Raw genomic sequence first — 17195 nt, forward strand, 5'->3', positions numbered from 1 at the left:
AACTGCTTAATCCTGTTGTGTATTTTAGATCAGTGATTGAAAAAATGTGGGCCACGCCCCCTTGGTGAGCCATGAAAGTACTGCATGTGGACCGTGAGGTGTCATAAATTGAAATTAAACTTCAAATAATCCTCAAGGTTTATTTTCTAAAACATTAAGTTGTTAATGAGCATGGATTTAGTTTAGTTTATTTAAACTATTTAATTTAGGGTTGTGGTTATAGGTTTTCATCTTGTAGACCTGCTCTAATTAACTTTTGTATCATTTAACCTCTTTTAATATTATTTTGTGTGTGTGTGTGTTTTTGTGCTCTTTATTTCCACACACTGACTGATCTCTGTAGATGATAATGTGCTTTATACAAATACATTTCCCTCATGTTGTCATTGAACGCCTCACGCGTACTTTCAGGTTCACATTAGACATGTTTTAGTAGTAACAGCAGCAGTATAACAGCAGCAGTATAACAGCGGTACTTAAGCAGCAGTAAGAGCAGCAGTGTAACAGCAGTATATAAGCAGCAGTGGAACAGCAGCAGCCGCACAGCAGCAGTGGAACAGAAGCAGTGTAACAGCAGCAGTATAACAGCAGCAGTGGAACAGAAGCAGTGTAACAGCAGCAGCAGTAGTAGTGTAACAGCAGTATATAAGCAGCAGCACAGCAGCAGCAGTGCAACAGAAGCAGTATAGCAGCAGCAGCAGCAGCAGCAGTAGTAGTAGTAGTGCAACAGCAGTATATAAGCAGCAGCACAGCAGCAGTATTGTAACAGCATTATATAAGCAGCAGCACAGCAGCAGTATAACAGCAGCAGTGCAACAGAAGCAGTATAGCAGCAGCAGCAGCAGAGGTGTAAGGTGTGCTGCTGCTGCTGCGGCTCCTCCGGTCACAGCAGCCCGCAGGTGCAGCGCGCCGCCGCCGCATCTCATGCCTCAATTAGCGCCGCTGCCCTCTGCACGGACTCGATTAGGCCGTGATTTATCCGAAAGAAATATAATTATACCTCCAAATAAAATAATCAGCATTGAAGAGCGATTTCCTTAACGAGATGGAGCGGGGTAGATGTCACGGAGTAGCAGCGCCTCATTAGGGCGGTAATGAGACTTCGGGGTGATCCCGATAATTATCGAAATGTGTAAAATAAGGATCAAGTCAAATGTAACCTTAATTTGTCTGGCAATTGAGTTCATTCATTAGTATGACTATTTAGGAAGGACTCCCTCAGCTTTAATACAAGGGGTCGTTATTTTAGGCGACGTGTGTGAATGATGGAGCTGCTGCTACTGTGACGTCACTGGCGGGCCTGGTTTGTCGTTCGTGGCCAGAACCAACATTTGTCATGTGACTGACATGACTGAGCCAGGAGGATCAAACACGACTCATTTAACTGCTGGTAACATAAGTGGAGAACCAGCAGGTGAACTGACATCTTTAAAAAAAAAAGTATCAATTAATCCAATAAAAGCTTAAAATAAATCAGTTATTCATTTTTGTTCAAAAATAATTAACCTATTAGTTGATCCATGTTCAGTTAAGTAATCAAATCCATTAAAAACCCAAACCATTGATTCACCAGTTTGACTCTAAATTAAAGCGGTGATTTTCCCCCTTTACTCTGGTCTCTATGAAAAGAAGTGATGAAACATTATTTGTATGTTGTCATTCATCTGAATACAGGAGATCGAGCTGTGACGTTCACCAACGAGTCAAATCTTTTGAGCGACTCTTTTAAATGAACGATGACAACCGAATCGCAGTTGCAAGCCCCCCGTTTGCCTTCTCAAAAATAATTAAATATAAGAATAAGCCCAGTCTTTTGAACGGCTCTTTGTCGCTCTCAGGTCTGCAGCTGAATTTGCATTTTGTGACTTTTTCAACATGAGGTGCAAAGAGTTGTCAGCGCAAGTGAAGGCGGCCATCATTCTAGATACATGGATAAAACGCATGTGTGTGTGTGTGTGTGCATTTAATCACATCCAAGTCCAGAGTCCAAAAAAACACTCCTCCACTGTTATTAACTTGTTTAATTTTTTATTTTCTTCACTGATTTTCATGGTTTTCCTGTGGGTGTTTACACGTGATGCATGCTCAAACACGGTGGCATGTTCAGAGTCGACGGTAGAAATAATAACTGGAAGAACATGGAGACATGGACCCGGCACTGTTTACCTCCAGGGTCTCCAAAACAAGGCATGATGAAGTAAGGAATGATGAACATTTAGGCAAGTGAATCTCACAGTGCGAACAGACAGACGTCACAAATCATCCTTCAAGCTTCACCGAGTCCAGCATTTTCCTGGCTTCTTTGTACGCGTCTAATTCAGCCAAATCCTCCTCCGTTTCCTGGGGAGACACAATCACACACACAAACACACACAGTTTAGTTTGTGAACGACACCATCGTCTCTGATGCACAAAATTACCAATTAAAGATAAATCCACACGTCTTCAACATAAACATAGTATTACCAACAAACCTGTCTGGATGTCACATCATTGACATAAAACTTGATGCCTGAGGTCATACTTCAGATGTCACGGTGTTATCCATCCATCTTCTACTACTTTATCCTCCACACGCCCTATGCCAGTCTCAGCTGACACAGGGAGTTTGGCAGGGTCACACATAGAGACAATTTAGAGTGCCCAAATTAACTAATCCCCATATTGCAATATCTTTGGACTGTGGGAGGAAACTGGAGAACCCGGAGTAAACCCACACACACGGGGAGAACATGCAAACCCTTGTTCCGACCAGGTCTCAAACCCGGGTCTTTCTTGCTGCAAAGGCAAGAGTTCTAACCACTACACCGACTGTGTTATATGGATCTACATTTGGCAATTTGGGTCTGGTCCAGGTGCCGATGATGCGACTGCATGGTGTTCCATGTCCTTTAGTCAAGTGTGGACGAGTTGCTGTGGTGACAGCGCCGCTAATCAACTGTGATGAGCATGTGCAAGTGCGTATGTCTGTCAACACGCGCACACGTGTCCGTCTAATTATTCAGTTTGAATGATTCGTTATTATGAATCAAAGAAAACCGGAAATATTCACATTCTCAAACCAATTATCAAAATAGTTGACAATTCATTTAGTAATTGACTGATAAGTAATCGTTGCAGCCCAAGTTAAAATATTTAATACATAGAATAATTTATGTATTTTATAGCAGTTTCAGTTTATGATAAGGATTGGAATTAATATTTGTTCTGATGATTTAAGCACATTTAAAAGTGTTAGGTTAGGTCTTAATTAATGTAATAAGTATTTTCACTATATTTGTGGTACTAATGCATTGGTTAAATTAAAATGTCACAATTGGAAGTAATAAGTGATTGACCTAGTGTTTCCATATGGAACCGGGGTTTATGATTAACAGCAGGGCAGCGAACGCAACATGTTGAAGTTTATCTTTTTCCTCATTGACCCTTCTGCTGCCATCCTGTTGCTGGAACACATGATTGACACATTTAAAGAAGTTGCTTTGCAATGTTTTACCATGTATGCATTGATAATTAGATTATTTTTAAGGACAATTAAAAAGAGCCCTTTATGTTGTACTCTCTTGTCTGTCTAACAGTGGGAAATCAGATTGCGAGCATTTTTCACTTTCCAAGTATAAACCTAGTGTCTCCATTTAGAACTGGGGTTTACGATTTACGACAGAACAGTGAACGCAACACACAGGCAATTGAAGCCATCCACTGAGGATGTTTATCCTTTGCCTTCGCTGTTTACCTGTACTATTTACAATGTAGCCGTGAGTAAAGTCTGCCACACAAGTGAGGATTTTCAAATCTGACTTGATTTAAAAAAAACACATTTTGTAAACAATTATCAATGTTTTAATCCTGAGAAAGCACAGATGAGACGATCCAGTCAAGACACAGGACCACACACTTGGCTTTTAATTAAACACTTTCAGGGAGGATATTCCAGGGATTTGGGATCTCACGGAAACCCGCGTGATTTAACGTGACTTCAGAATATAAATAGACATGGAGGCGGACTGTCAGGACTGAAATCTGGCTAATTATCCTCGAGTGTGGGGTGAGCTTTAACAAGGTCACTTAAAACACTTACAAAGTAAACAATATATAAGTGAGACAGCTCAGTGTATCCGACTGCTCAAAATATTCCAAATTAACCCACACAAACTCCTTTACCTGAGGAGTTTTATTGAGATTGTTTTGTTTTTTTTCCTTTTTCTTATTTTGTTTTGAACACCACAAGTCACATTCAGACACAACGTAACGGCAGAGAACATACGTTTGGAGTAGATATATGAAAAATAGATTGTGACACCAATATAATTAACTATAACGGCAACAAAGCAAATGAACAAAAGCACAACAATTTGGTCCAATTGTGGAGATTAAAAACATGCTTCCATTTAATGGTAAAATATTTCAAGTAGAGTATCTTTCAAAGAGGACGCAAAGTGCTTAAAACATAGTTTAAAAAGAAATTACACAATAATGAACAGACAATAAAAACACAAGCAAATGAAACAACAACAAAAAACATTCATAAAGTCAGAGACTCACTTCAAGTAACTGATCCAGGGCTGCGTGTGCCTTGGCCAGGCGGTGGTGGCAGTCCGGGATCATCATCCTGGACTCCTGTAAAACCTCTATCTGAAATCACACAAGAGACCACGTCAGTACGTTTCACCAGCTTTAACCAGTCACCACTGCTGCAGTGATCTTTGTTTCTAGGGCTGCAACTAACGATTACTTTCAAAAATCGATTGATCTGACGATACTCTCGATTAATCGAGTGCTTGAAAATGATGAAACATGTTATCGAATGTCTTGTTTTGTCCACAAACCATAATTATTCAGCTTCAATGATTTCCCCGTTATGTAGAGCAAAGAAACCAGAAAATATTACATTAATATTACATAATATATCACATTTAAGAAGCTGAAAAATCCAAAAGCTTGTTTTAGTTACAGAAAAAACATATTCAAACGGATGAATCGATTATCAAAATAGTCGAGTAATCGATTAATAACAGATTATCCGTTACAGCCGTACATTTTTCATGACCACTTCCAACGACAATAAAGAATGTATAGAGCATGTATGAAAAATACAGGAATATTCATTGGCTGTAGCCTTGGTCCCGACAGTAACGCGCAGTGTGTCCCACATACAGCACACGCAGCTGTGGTTAACATCCACCGACAAGCCGGCAGTATGAAAAATGTTATTGAGTTATCGATCGGGCAGGGAGTCGGGCGGCAGGGGACCACCTCCGTCTGACTGCACACCTGAATGAATGAAGAAACCCTGAGCCGAGGGCGCCGTGATCAAGGCGTGAACAGGTATTACTACGCCTGGAGCGAAAACGTGTTATAGCCCGGGGAACTTTTTCACAGCCACGGCTGATGTGGAATTCCCCCAGCTGGCACCCTAAAGAGCAGAGAAGAGATGGCTAACGCTGTCAGACACACTCGCTCATGACAGATGCTTCCTCACCTAGCCCCTCTGTCAAAACATGGACTCAGTCACACGCATGTACATTACACGGCTATGCACAGTAAGAGGCGCCGAAATGAACCCGTGCACAGGCAGCCCTGGCACACTCACTGACACGCGGCAAGACAACGAGTCGAGCCGGTTGCCATGTAGATGTGACAAGGTGAGTCAGACTGAGCAGAGGAGAGCGGCAAACAGAGAAAAGTCACAGTGCCCTCCCAGTGCAGTGGAATGATCCCATCAGCTCTGGATAAAGATGACACTTACACTGTATTGATTCCATTAAAACAAAAAACCCTCTAATCCATCCTGCCTCAGACCTCTCATCTCCAACCATAATCCATCTGGCCTCCCAAACTCCCCATTTAACACCAGCCAAGCCTGATGCTCAGCCCGAGCCGCCGCTCCATGAATGAGCAAACAAAACAAAACACAGGCAGAATTTTAATGCCACCACGAGACCTCGTCAGATGTGGGGGCCGAAAAAGTGTACACGTCAAATCCAAATTTACTGGGACACTGCTCTCTTGTTAGAGGAAGTGTGGATCATTGTTGGTGGACAAGGACCACTTGCTTTGTGACTTTCTCTTTTTGGAATATAGGTGGGCATTTTACTGGTTTTATCATTGGTGTTTGGTTTCTTTCTTTTTGGAGTTTTCACTAAAAATCTGCATGCTGACGATTTTTATGGCTGCAAGAGATGGAAAAAAAAAAAGCTAGCTTCCCCTTATTTTGGTGGTTTTAACTATAATGTCCTGTCTTTAGACAAAATCTGTTCAAGTGCTTCTTATTTAAAGACTGTTTTTTAACATTTTTTTTTACAGTTTTAAGTTCGGTCAGTGTGTCGCCTAAATCAGCAGTTGTCGTAGTTACGAGTAGTTGGCAGCAGTTTCAGTTTAGTGGGTTGGGGTAAACGTGTAAATGACATGTGTAGTCGTGCTACAACGGCTACAGCCCTCTGGCAAGCCTGCAGGACGTCACACTGGGGGCGTGGTTAAATCCCCGATTCCACCCTGTGCTTCCGAAGGTACAGATCATCCTTTCGATCAATATTCGATTTTAAATCGAGATTGTGACATCCCTATTAAACAACCGACTTAGTTCCTGTTGTCAGAAGACGTGCTTGGGGTTCTTTTAAACGTCTATGTGATTAAAACTCACTCTTATATCTCTGTATACTGTCAGCAGGCATGAATGGCAGCTAGTAGCCACTTAGAACAGGTGCAGTTACTCACAAGTTACTCACGAGTGAATGAAGTTTGTTAGAGCACTTGCGGAGTAGTTTTGTTAACTATGACCTCTGTGCTTCATTGAGCCATATTTTTGGACACTCCTAAAAACCTTTAAAAGAACACTGTGTTTAATCCACAGTTGTAATTTTTTCTCCACAGCCACTACCTTCAAACATATGTAATGTGTGCATTTGCTTTACAGGCACTTTAAAGGCCCCGTGGCAAGCAGGTTTAATGGGCCCAACCAATGAATCGGTCTCCCTCTGCCCATGTCTCTGTTTCCATGCCCCATACTACTATATGCATTGTCCATGTAAATTATGGATGGCTGTAGAGCTGCAACTAACTATTATTTTCATAATCGATTAATCTGTCAATTATTTTCTCGATCAATCGTTTGGTCGATACAATGTCAGAAAATCTTACAAAATGTTGATCGGTGTTCGTCAAACCTGGAAATGATGATGTTCTTAAATGTCTTGTTTTGTCCACAAACCAAAATAATTTAACTTTTAAATGATTTCTTTGTTACCCACATTTAAGAAGCTTAAACAATCGGAAATCTTGTTTTAATCATGAAAAAAGCTTCAAACCGATTATCAAAATAGTTGTCGATTAATTTAGTAATTGATTTATAATCGATTAATTGTTTTCAGCTCTAGTAGCACTCGATTAATCTAGAAGATAATCAACAGATGAATCCATTGTGAAAATATAATAATTGGAATCATTGATATACCTTTGCTTCCTACTATGCAAAAGCAACAAAAAACAAACAAATTTGCTAACTGAAACATTCATGTTCGGTGAAAAATAAAGTTTTCAGCGTAATACATGTAAAAAAACAAACTAAAGTGAAATGTAGGATCCATATACCTGTTTCTTGATTACATACTCATCTGCTGCATCCGCTTTCATGCACTCGACCTTCTCCGCGATCTCCTTTGCCTCGACGATATACGAGGCCTTCTCTTTCGCCAACCTGCAGAGAAGAGGAAGAGAAGGGGGGGGGAAATACAGTTCATAGTTAAAGGTAGTGACACAGTTGTTGTTCCATCAAACATGAAACATAACGGCGCAGCCTCAGAGACAGATAATATAGGCTGAAGCATGAAAAGGCAGGCTGTGATGGTCACCTTTTACAGACAAGGCCATCCATCCTCATTCCCTCCTACGTTACACTGACTGAGGGGACACAGTGAGATCATCTCCCGCAGGATGGCAAGATACACACCTCAGTAACAACCAGCCAACGCATCACTCCTCCTCCTCTGCAAGGCCTCACATAGTTCAGGTATCCATGAAGAGAGCAGCTTCAATTTATGCTCTCACCTAAAACTTTTCATATTATCCATAATGTGTGTTCTAAAAGCCAACTTTGGACACTTGCATACAGGAGGTTTATAGTTGTAACAAACACTGACATATTATGTAAATGCAGGAAACATGTTAGCAAAGATCAGTTTATTTACATAAACAGCAGTAGTTTAAATAGCTTAATAATAGGATAGGAATCAGTGCCAATAAGCACTGTGGTAGGCAGCCATATTCATATTTGTCCTCCCATAGTTGCCACAGAAAAGTCATTAACCTTGTTCTTTCTCTCCCTAGTTTGTGTCTTTCCTTCCCGTCCTCTCTCTTCCTCTCTGTGTCCTGATCCAGATTCGAGGCTATTATTATTACTATTATCATACATATCATCACCATTTTTATTATGCTATAATTAAAGTTGATGTCAGTATAACTTTTATCAACTATCTCTGCTGCTGCTTATATAAATGACATTGTGGTTCTATAAACATGTCATCACTGACTGTCGAAATCTATAACTTTGACAAATACAACAATTGTTGTATATCTGCTCCTGGTCTCTTTCTTCTGTCACTACCTCAACTCCCTCTTGTCCTCTCTCCCCCCTTTCTGTCCCCCATTTTTTTGGGGGGATGGGGGGGCCAGAGGAGAGGTGGGGGACACCGGTCGAGGCAGATGGCTGCACATCTTTGAGTCTGGTTCTGTCAGAGTTTTTTCTCTCCACTGAAGCCTAGTGCTTGCTCATTGTGTGAATTGTTGGGTTTCTCTGTTCTACAGTACCTTGAGATAATGTATGTTGTGATTTGGGGCTAGACAAATACAATTGAATTGAATCGTAAGAAACAAAACATGACAAATTGTGTGAATATGCAACAGATAAAAAAATAAGCATGCATAATTTTCTTGGCACACTTGGTCGTACACCTGAAACCGCACGGGTGGTGTTTCGAGATTTTCCCACGCTGGGACACACTTTTCAAAAGCAGCGGGGTTAATGCTGCCACAGTCCTTGGGAATAAAAAGCCGTTATGATAGAAAAAGATTCCCTTGAACTTAGTTTCTTGTGTACGGCCCCACAGAGTTTCACATTTCACATCATGACAGACAGAGGGATGGCATTGAAAGAGAACATTAGGTTTTAAGGAATTAACCCATGAAACATGAGCGAGGTAGAAAGACACTACCCTGTCAGAGGTTACACACTGGACCTTTAATATTTTATATAATGGAAGACATGCATCAGGTGCATTGCATGTTTTGCTAAATTCCCCCTGAATTTGCCACCATGAGGGATGAAGTTTAGTGCCCTTCTTAGTTTGAATTCATGTTATTCTTCCTAAAATAAACCCCAGCAATGCTTTATACAGACAACTGCGACAGTTGTATTAATGTATTTGCCTATTGTGAAACTTCTGAATTTGCACAACTGCAGTTACCAATTGCACCTCTCGAATAAACAACTTCCAGGATTTCTTCATTTTCAATCAGTCCCTCTACTGTTCCGGAGCTCAGCAAACACAAAACCTTTCTCTGACCTTGTTAACTTTGTAATCCCTTCCAGTTTGCACCTCATCACCATGCTCGTCTGACTCGTACATCCACCTCCATCTCCTCTAATGCACAGACACGCACACACCCGCAGTCACCCACACACTACTAGTCCTTTTTAGAGATTAATTGATCATCAATTTAGTCCCTAATTTGAACCAAGTCAGGTGGTAAATGGGCCTCTTTTCCTTGATTGTTAGTGAAAACGGGCTTGAGTACATTGATAAATTTTGATTATTTATCAATTACGGGCCAAATGAAACAAAATCTATTAAACAGATTCTAACCCTGATTGGCATAATGGAGTTTGAAAATATCGCTATTGATAATAATTCCCATCTAATAGTCTTTTTCCGGCAGTGCCTGCTTATTGGAATGACAACACAAATTTCATTTTTCATAAAATCAGCTGCGTGTGCATAAGTGAGTGATCCTTCATTAATCAGTCAAATTACTGGAGACCCTTCCCTCCGTGTTGCACTGCTCCTTGCTTAGCCAAGGAAGCCAACGCCACTCTGTCATATTTTACATCAATTACCACTCATTCTAATACTGTTCCATCAAGGAGCTTTTAAACAGGCACCATATGCAGCGGCAACAGCAGCGGCTCGTGCCTTGCATTCTCTTGCTTGATGCAGAATGAGTGATGTCATCTGTTTGGAGTAAAAGATGCTGGCAAAGAGAAGCTGAAAGATGGAGGAAAGGAGGCTGGAATAATTTGAATAAAACTGAAGGACAGTCTAATAACAAAATGTCCATTCCTCCCCTTCCAGTCCTGATGTTAATTTCTTATTTCTCCCTGACTCGGAGCACTGTGTGAATGAGGGGTGGGGTCGTGGCTGGTTTTAAATAGACCTGCCACCTCAGGCTTAATGGAAAAGGCAGCTCTCTGGAAAATGGAAAAAAAGGGAATTAGAGTGAGCCGACACACACACGCACACAAACACACACGGGCACACATTTGGCCGCCTTCTCTAGCACTGTATTTTTGAGCCACGATGTAGTCTGTGCTGGGACCAGAATGACAAAGGCAAATTACTGTTGTCGTTTTATTAAGGGCATCCGCCTCGCTAGGGCAGAAAGGCACTGACTGGAATGTGCAAAAGCCACTGGAAATAGGCCCCGCTACAAGAGCAGGCAGGATTCCTCTTAGCTCAAATATATAAAGGGAGGGAGGGACTGGGGAAGGCAAGAAGAAAGAAAAGGAAGGAAGGTGAAAAGAAGATCTGAATGATGAATGATGACAGACTGTACATTTTAACCCAACAGCTTGATTAAAAGTCCATGTCACAGAAGAATTTATGGCCTGGGTGGAGTGAGATATCAATTTTCTTGCCTTAAGTCCAAATAGTATTATCAGACAGTACATTTACATGATGAAAAATCTAATTATTTTGTTAGTTTGACTAAAAATGAACATTTAAGATACATATTAACGAGTCAGAAATGTTACTCAATCAAATTTCTCAAAGTCGTACGAACATAACCAGAAAAGGGAGGCAACTATTAACTAGTTTTACTATTAATCTTGGTTTAAAACTGAACGGGTATAAAGGGTGTTTTTCTAAACGGACATTTTCCTACTCCAATTTTTGCACAATGAGTATCACAATGAAGAAAATGACAAGTTACTACAGGCACAACTGCAGTCAGACCATAAGATCAGTTACCCAGCACAATGGACCACACATTTAAGAATAACCAGAACTACACTGTTCATGCTTTTCACCACCCAACATTAAATTATAGCTAAACAATGGCTGAAGTTCCTTAAAATAACACAAACATAAATGTGTAACTTAGTAGCAGTGAGTTAAGAGTAGGGCTCAACGATGTTTGAATAAACGCGATTATTTTGACAGGAATTGCGATATGAGTCACAATATGAGAGGGAATAGTAATTTTTACATCGTAATTTTAAGTTTCATTTGAAAAACATATTTAAAATGATTACTGTGTGGTATTTGTGAAGTTCTGTGAGAAACAAAGATGTTCTCTTCCATCTGTATAATATGGTGTGTATGATCAAGACAATAATTAATCCAACATGATATTTTCACACACATTTTGGCTTTAACAAGTATTGCGCCTTCTGCGATCTTCGATAAAATTTCGATTAATAGTTGAGCCCCAGTTAAGTTTTTTTTTCAGAATTATACTCGTAAAACTGTGAAAACAACAATCACAGCGTTACAATCTGTAACCACTGTATCCCTGAGCCAGACGATGCCGTTTGCACTTGAATTATTGCAATTATTGGTTTAATCAGACCTAAACTGGCCCAGGTCCTGTGCGTGCGTTCCACGGATCCTGCCTCAGGAAAATGAAAAGAATAAGCTGATAAAAACGTTTGTTGATGGTAGGAAGACTCAAAACGGAACTCAGAATGGTGCTTTTCCTGCTACCAATTAGCAACGAGCTACAGTTGTTTTGGTCTGTGATGTAACAAATCAACCAGAAATGCCTAATACCAACAAGCTGAAATGGGACATATCACCACCTAATTGTAGTGCTTGTTTACTGGGAGAAGGACAGTAGTAGGGCTGCAAAGATAATGCAATTAATCAACTATTAATCCATTACTATTCCATCCATTATATTTTGGTTTGGTATGGCCTCTTTGTTCAATATAACAAAAAAATAATTAAAACATTTAAACATTTTGACATTTTATGGACAAAATAACTAATGTTCAATTGAGAAAATGATTAACAATTAAAAACAAATAATTGTCAGTTGCAGTCCTCGACAGTAGTTCTATTAAATGGCGTAACGTAGCTATGCATGGAACTTTACCAAGAGATGTCAGTGCAGTAGCGACTGATGAACTGCAACACTGCATTGCTGCTTTTCCTTCAGTGGACACTGTGACATTATCCTCTGTGGGAAATCCAGCCTCCATCATTACCACCTCAGGGAGCCTGTTAGTAATCTGACCCTCATCAAAACACAATCAATAGCACATTACACAAACGCCATTGACAGCAGGGAATTAGAGGTCTGCCTCATCGGCGAGAGAAACACTCAGACCACCACACAGGTACTACTGAGCCTTAACCACACCTCATAATATCAACAATATTTTCGATCACAGCTTGGTGAACAAGGCCATTGCACACATTATGTTAGCTCTATTATGAACCTGGTTTAACCTGCTTAATGAGTTCAAAGGGTCAAACATCAAAAGTCAATTTTTGTGGCATTTTAAATCTTGATGTAATCAGGATATTTTTTTACTGTTCCCGACAAATAAACCTAAAGTCAAAAAAATGGTACCAGCATCATCTGTCACCAGAAGGAAAGCTATGCTGATGGAGCAGGAAAACTGAATAGAATTGGACATAAAACTGAACCTGGACCAGTGAATCCAAGGACTTAACAGTACATGTCTATGGTTTCAGCAAAGTTTTGGAATAACGGTAAGCTCTTGTGCCAAATGTTGATCGGTGTTCGTCAAACCTGGAAATGATGATGTTCTCAAAAGTCTTGTTTTGTCCACAAACCAAATTATTAACTTTTAATGATTTCTTTGTTATCCAGAGCAAAGAAATTAAGAAAATATTCACATTTAAGAAGCTTAAACAATCGGAAATCTTGTTTTAGTCATGAAAAAAGCTTCGACAAAACAATGGATTAATAATCTATTTGTTTCACCTCTAACATATATATAATCATATAATATTCTATGTAATGAATGTAGCATCCTGTGACTGTGAAAATATAAATTCAGAAAATAAGTATACCTCAATACTCATTGCACATTCCTAAACAGGGAATAGCATACAGCTGTGAGATGTTATTATGCAAGTAAGGTCTATACATTTTTTTTTACCAAAAACATACAAATATGTAAACAATAAACAACTATTAATATTCTACAGCACATGATAATAAAACATGTCATATTCATTAATTAGTCAGTCTATTGTGCTTGCCAATTAGACAGATGTCCACATATGATCATGTCATTATTGTGAATAATCACAGACCCAGTCAGGAAGAAGGTGAACAGAAGAACGAGAAAGCTTAATGTAGATGACGAAGATGAGGTTATACACATGCTTGACGTAAATCCACTCTTGCAGCCCTACATGATATCTTATATTAAACAGTCATGCAATGAATAGAGCATCTCATCTAAAAAAAAAAACACCCCGCCAGCATTAGTTTTCTGTTACCAGCGGTAAATATGGGCTGCTTTTCTTTTACAGCCACTTCGTAAATATAACACATACTAAATGAAATTAGAACAGCTTAGCCACAGGCCAATCATCCATAAGGCATATGTACGATAGTACAACATATTTAAACTCATATACAAAGCAAAAGGACAAAAATCCAACTTGCCAGACGTTAAAATGCTACAAGCTAACTAGCTAGCAAGCTAACTGACAGCTACCATGAGTGGACAAACGTTAGCTACCGCTACAAGAAACAAAACATTCGAGCGCCATCTTTGATGGGACAATGAGTTGTCACTGTCAAGTCAGACACAATAACCATGCTTCAGACAACTATAGTGTAGCTATAGCAAAAGCAAATCACTGCAGAAAACTCCGCTGACCATCGGCCACAAAAACGCACCCACGTGAAGTTAAAACCGAGCGGGCACAGAGTGTGTCGCGTACGGCTTAGTGTCAAGCTGAGCCAGCCGTTATGCCGGCTATGCTACTCAGCTATCTTGAGATGTGATTAGCATCCTTAAAGTATTACATTATCTAAAGCTGGAACAACAAGAATAACAACAAAACACCCCACCTCTTTACGACGCCAGTTTTTATCGTGATTTGTCGTATTCTAGGATCCGCCATGGTTGTGGATATTGTGATGTGTGTGGTCAGATGCTGTGAGGCTGTCGCTATGCAGGTGGAAGTCAGTGCTAAGGAGCTGCTAGCAGAAACATCGATAATTTGCAGTGGACTATCGAGCGCCTTGATCGGGGTGACAGGTTCAGTGGAGGCTGAGTTACATTAAATATTACATTAAATAGGACATGGACTCTCTACCTCATTGAAGTTGCTCCCATCTGATAGACACTATTGCCATCCTTTATTTACAAAAAAAGAAACAATCCAAAATGTCCTTTATTCCAAAAGCTTTAAAGTTTCCAACTCTGACAAGAATGTAACTGTTGCTATTGATAGATAATATTCAATATGTTAAGTCAAAAGTCAACAAAATGCATTATATCCTTACATCAGAGTCAGTGAATATATATATCTATATATATAGATATATATACATTATTTGTTATAAATGACAGATTTTCATAATACACACTACTATAACAAGGAATTAGCATTACCTGCTGTATAATTTGAGTTGAGGTAGTTTACTTTGTAATTGTAAATCATATTTTGTGGACAGATAATCCAATCCAACTTTATTTGTAAAACAACCACAGTGGACCAAAGTGCTGTACAGAATAATAAATAAAAGACACAATAAATAAAAGGCATAGAAGCTCACAAGAGGCGAAAAGATACATCCAAAACATCACAGATGTATTAATTCTTATGTTGGTCTTTCATAATACGCACTACTACAAAAGGATTACATGCTGTATATATATAATTTGATGTAGTTAACGTTGTAATAGGACATTATATATATGTATAGATAGATAGATAGATAGAGAGATAGAGAGATAGATAGACAAACAGACAGACAGGCTCTTTTTGTTCCAAGTATTTTAAATTTAATCTAAAATCAGTTGTTACAGTTTTGGGGACTAATACTTGAGTGGAGAAATACTGTTTAAGACGAGCTATACCCCAAAGTTTACTCTGCAAGTTTGCCGCGGGTGTTCTTCATTGTTAACACATATCTATTTGGTAGGTCAGTATATTTATTCATTTATGGAATTAATTTGGCTTTTCACTTTTACTTTCAGCAGACATTAAACTCTATATGCGGGTAAATATTTGACACTGCGTGAGATTAGGTTTTCATAAGTCTCCGAATAAGCCGATGCCTTCATTCACACAATAAATCACTTAAGCTAAACAATTGACATGGCTTATCAAGCTTTGTTACAAGTACAGCACACATTCAATATCATTTGAATCTTTGTTCATCTGATATTGATCTGTGTGATCTGTGGCAAAAAATAATCAATTTCATAGGAGTCTTCAAGGCTACCCCTCTCTCTCTCTACACACACACACACATACACACACACACACACACATATGTATATAAAGTTAAAGAATGTATGTCAACAACAGAAATTGAGGGTCTTAATTGCTCATGACAACTAATCATAATAACAAACAAACACTTGATGAGCAAAGCAGGTGTCAAGTGTCTTATAGAGCGAGGGATATTTACATATTTCCTTTCAAATTTGTCCTGTGTTGGATTCGCAAATATTCGCGACAGGTGGTACTCACCTTTTATTTCTTTTTATTTATTTATCTGTCAAAATGTGACATATTTGACATGGTTTAACATTGATAATCAGATCATAAAATATGACAAATGAAAAAAAAATGAATGAATTAAAAGAACAATTAAGATCATGTGGAGAAGTCCATCAGCATTAAGAGCAGCCATCCATCACTGGACGAGTGCTGCTGTTTCATGTGTAATACAATATCATTGTGTGGGATTTATTCCATGTTCCTTTTCCAAATAAAAGCGAATTAAGTGAACATTTAAATACACACTGTACAAACATGTATACTATAGTTCACCATAAAATGGCACTAGAAAATGATTTAACCAGCTTTGTGTGCATTTATATTCCCAAAATGAGGGTCAAATATGAAACGCTATGTTGTATATAAATGATAATAATGATTTTTACTTTAGTTGCACCATACCTTTTATATTTATGTGTATGTTTTACCTCACTTCACACATCATACTTTAACTGGACACATTGCACATGCACTGCCACTTAAATATGACTCAGGGATGAGTGTTTTTATAAAAGGATGTGTGTTGCTCAATTGATATTGTTTGTTTTTAATATTGATCCTGGTTCCCTGTGTCTGTATATGTTGCATTAGCAGACCTATATTTTATTCATATTTGTAATGATCTATTTAATGCTATCTTTTGTTGATCCCTGTCTTTCTGCAGGACTGTATACGTGTGACAAATAAAAATCCTTGCAATTGTTAAGCAAACTTTACTATAGATAAAAATATATGAATGAAACCTTCACATCCACCACTTCTAACATTCTGACTGAGCGTTAAAGTAGTAGTGGATGAACCACATGTAACACACACATTATGGGTATTATTATTATAATATATTCTGTTGCATGCCTTTAATGTGTTATTTTTGCCATCAGCTGTGTTGTTGCTTTTAATTTACATTTTTACTATTATTATTGTTGGTGTAACAGAAGGAATCAGACTAATCTTACATTTGAGATTTACCATGCATTAATGCATTATTTAAAACAAAAACAAAAAACTACATATATAACACATATATGAGCTTGTCCAACATAAATAGTCTTCCCCATGCACATGAGGACGTGAATAGAGAGTGATGGAGGTTCCTGCATGCCTGCATCATGCATCATGCATGCATGGCAGCATCACACAGAAAATCCTATACAGGGCGAAGCTCGGTGGGAAAAACCCTGGGGCTCTTTTCTCCTGCAG

The 17195-nt window shown here is 38.9% G+C and overlaps 1 protein-coding gene across 1 annotated transcript; it reads right to left on the bottom strand.

Annotated features, from left to right (window-relative positions):
- Positions 1–2008: 2008 nt before the first annotated feature.
- On the bottom strand, positions 2009–14491 carry tbca (tubulin cofactor a). Its single transcript, XM_058618136.1, has 4 exons — positions 14332–14491; positions 7591–7696; positions 4546–4635; positions 2009–2340 (listed from the first exon to the last, which is right to left on the bottom strand). The coding sequence occupies exons 1-4, from the start codon at positions 14382–14384 to the stop codon at positions 2260–2262; spliced, it is 330 nt and encodes a 109-aa protein (XP_058474119.1). The 5' UTR covers positions 14385–14491; the 3' UTR covers positions 2009–2259.
- Between the last annotated feature and the right edge of the window lie 2704 nt (positions 14492–17195).

Source organism: Solea solea, chromosome 19 (assembly GCF_958295425.1).
Source record: "Solea solea chromosome 19, fSolSol10.1, whole genome shotgun sequence".
NCBI classification, from domain to species: Eukaryota; Metazoa; Chordata; class Actinopteri; order Pleuronectiformes; family Soleidae; genus Solea; species Solea solea.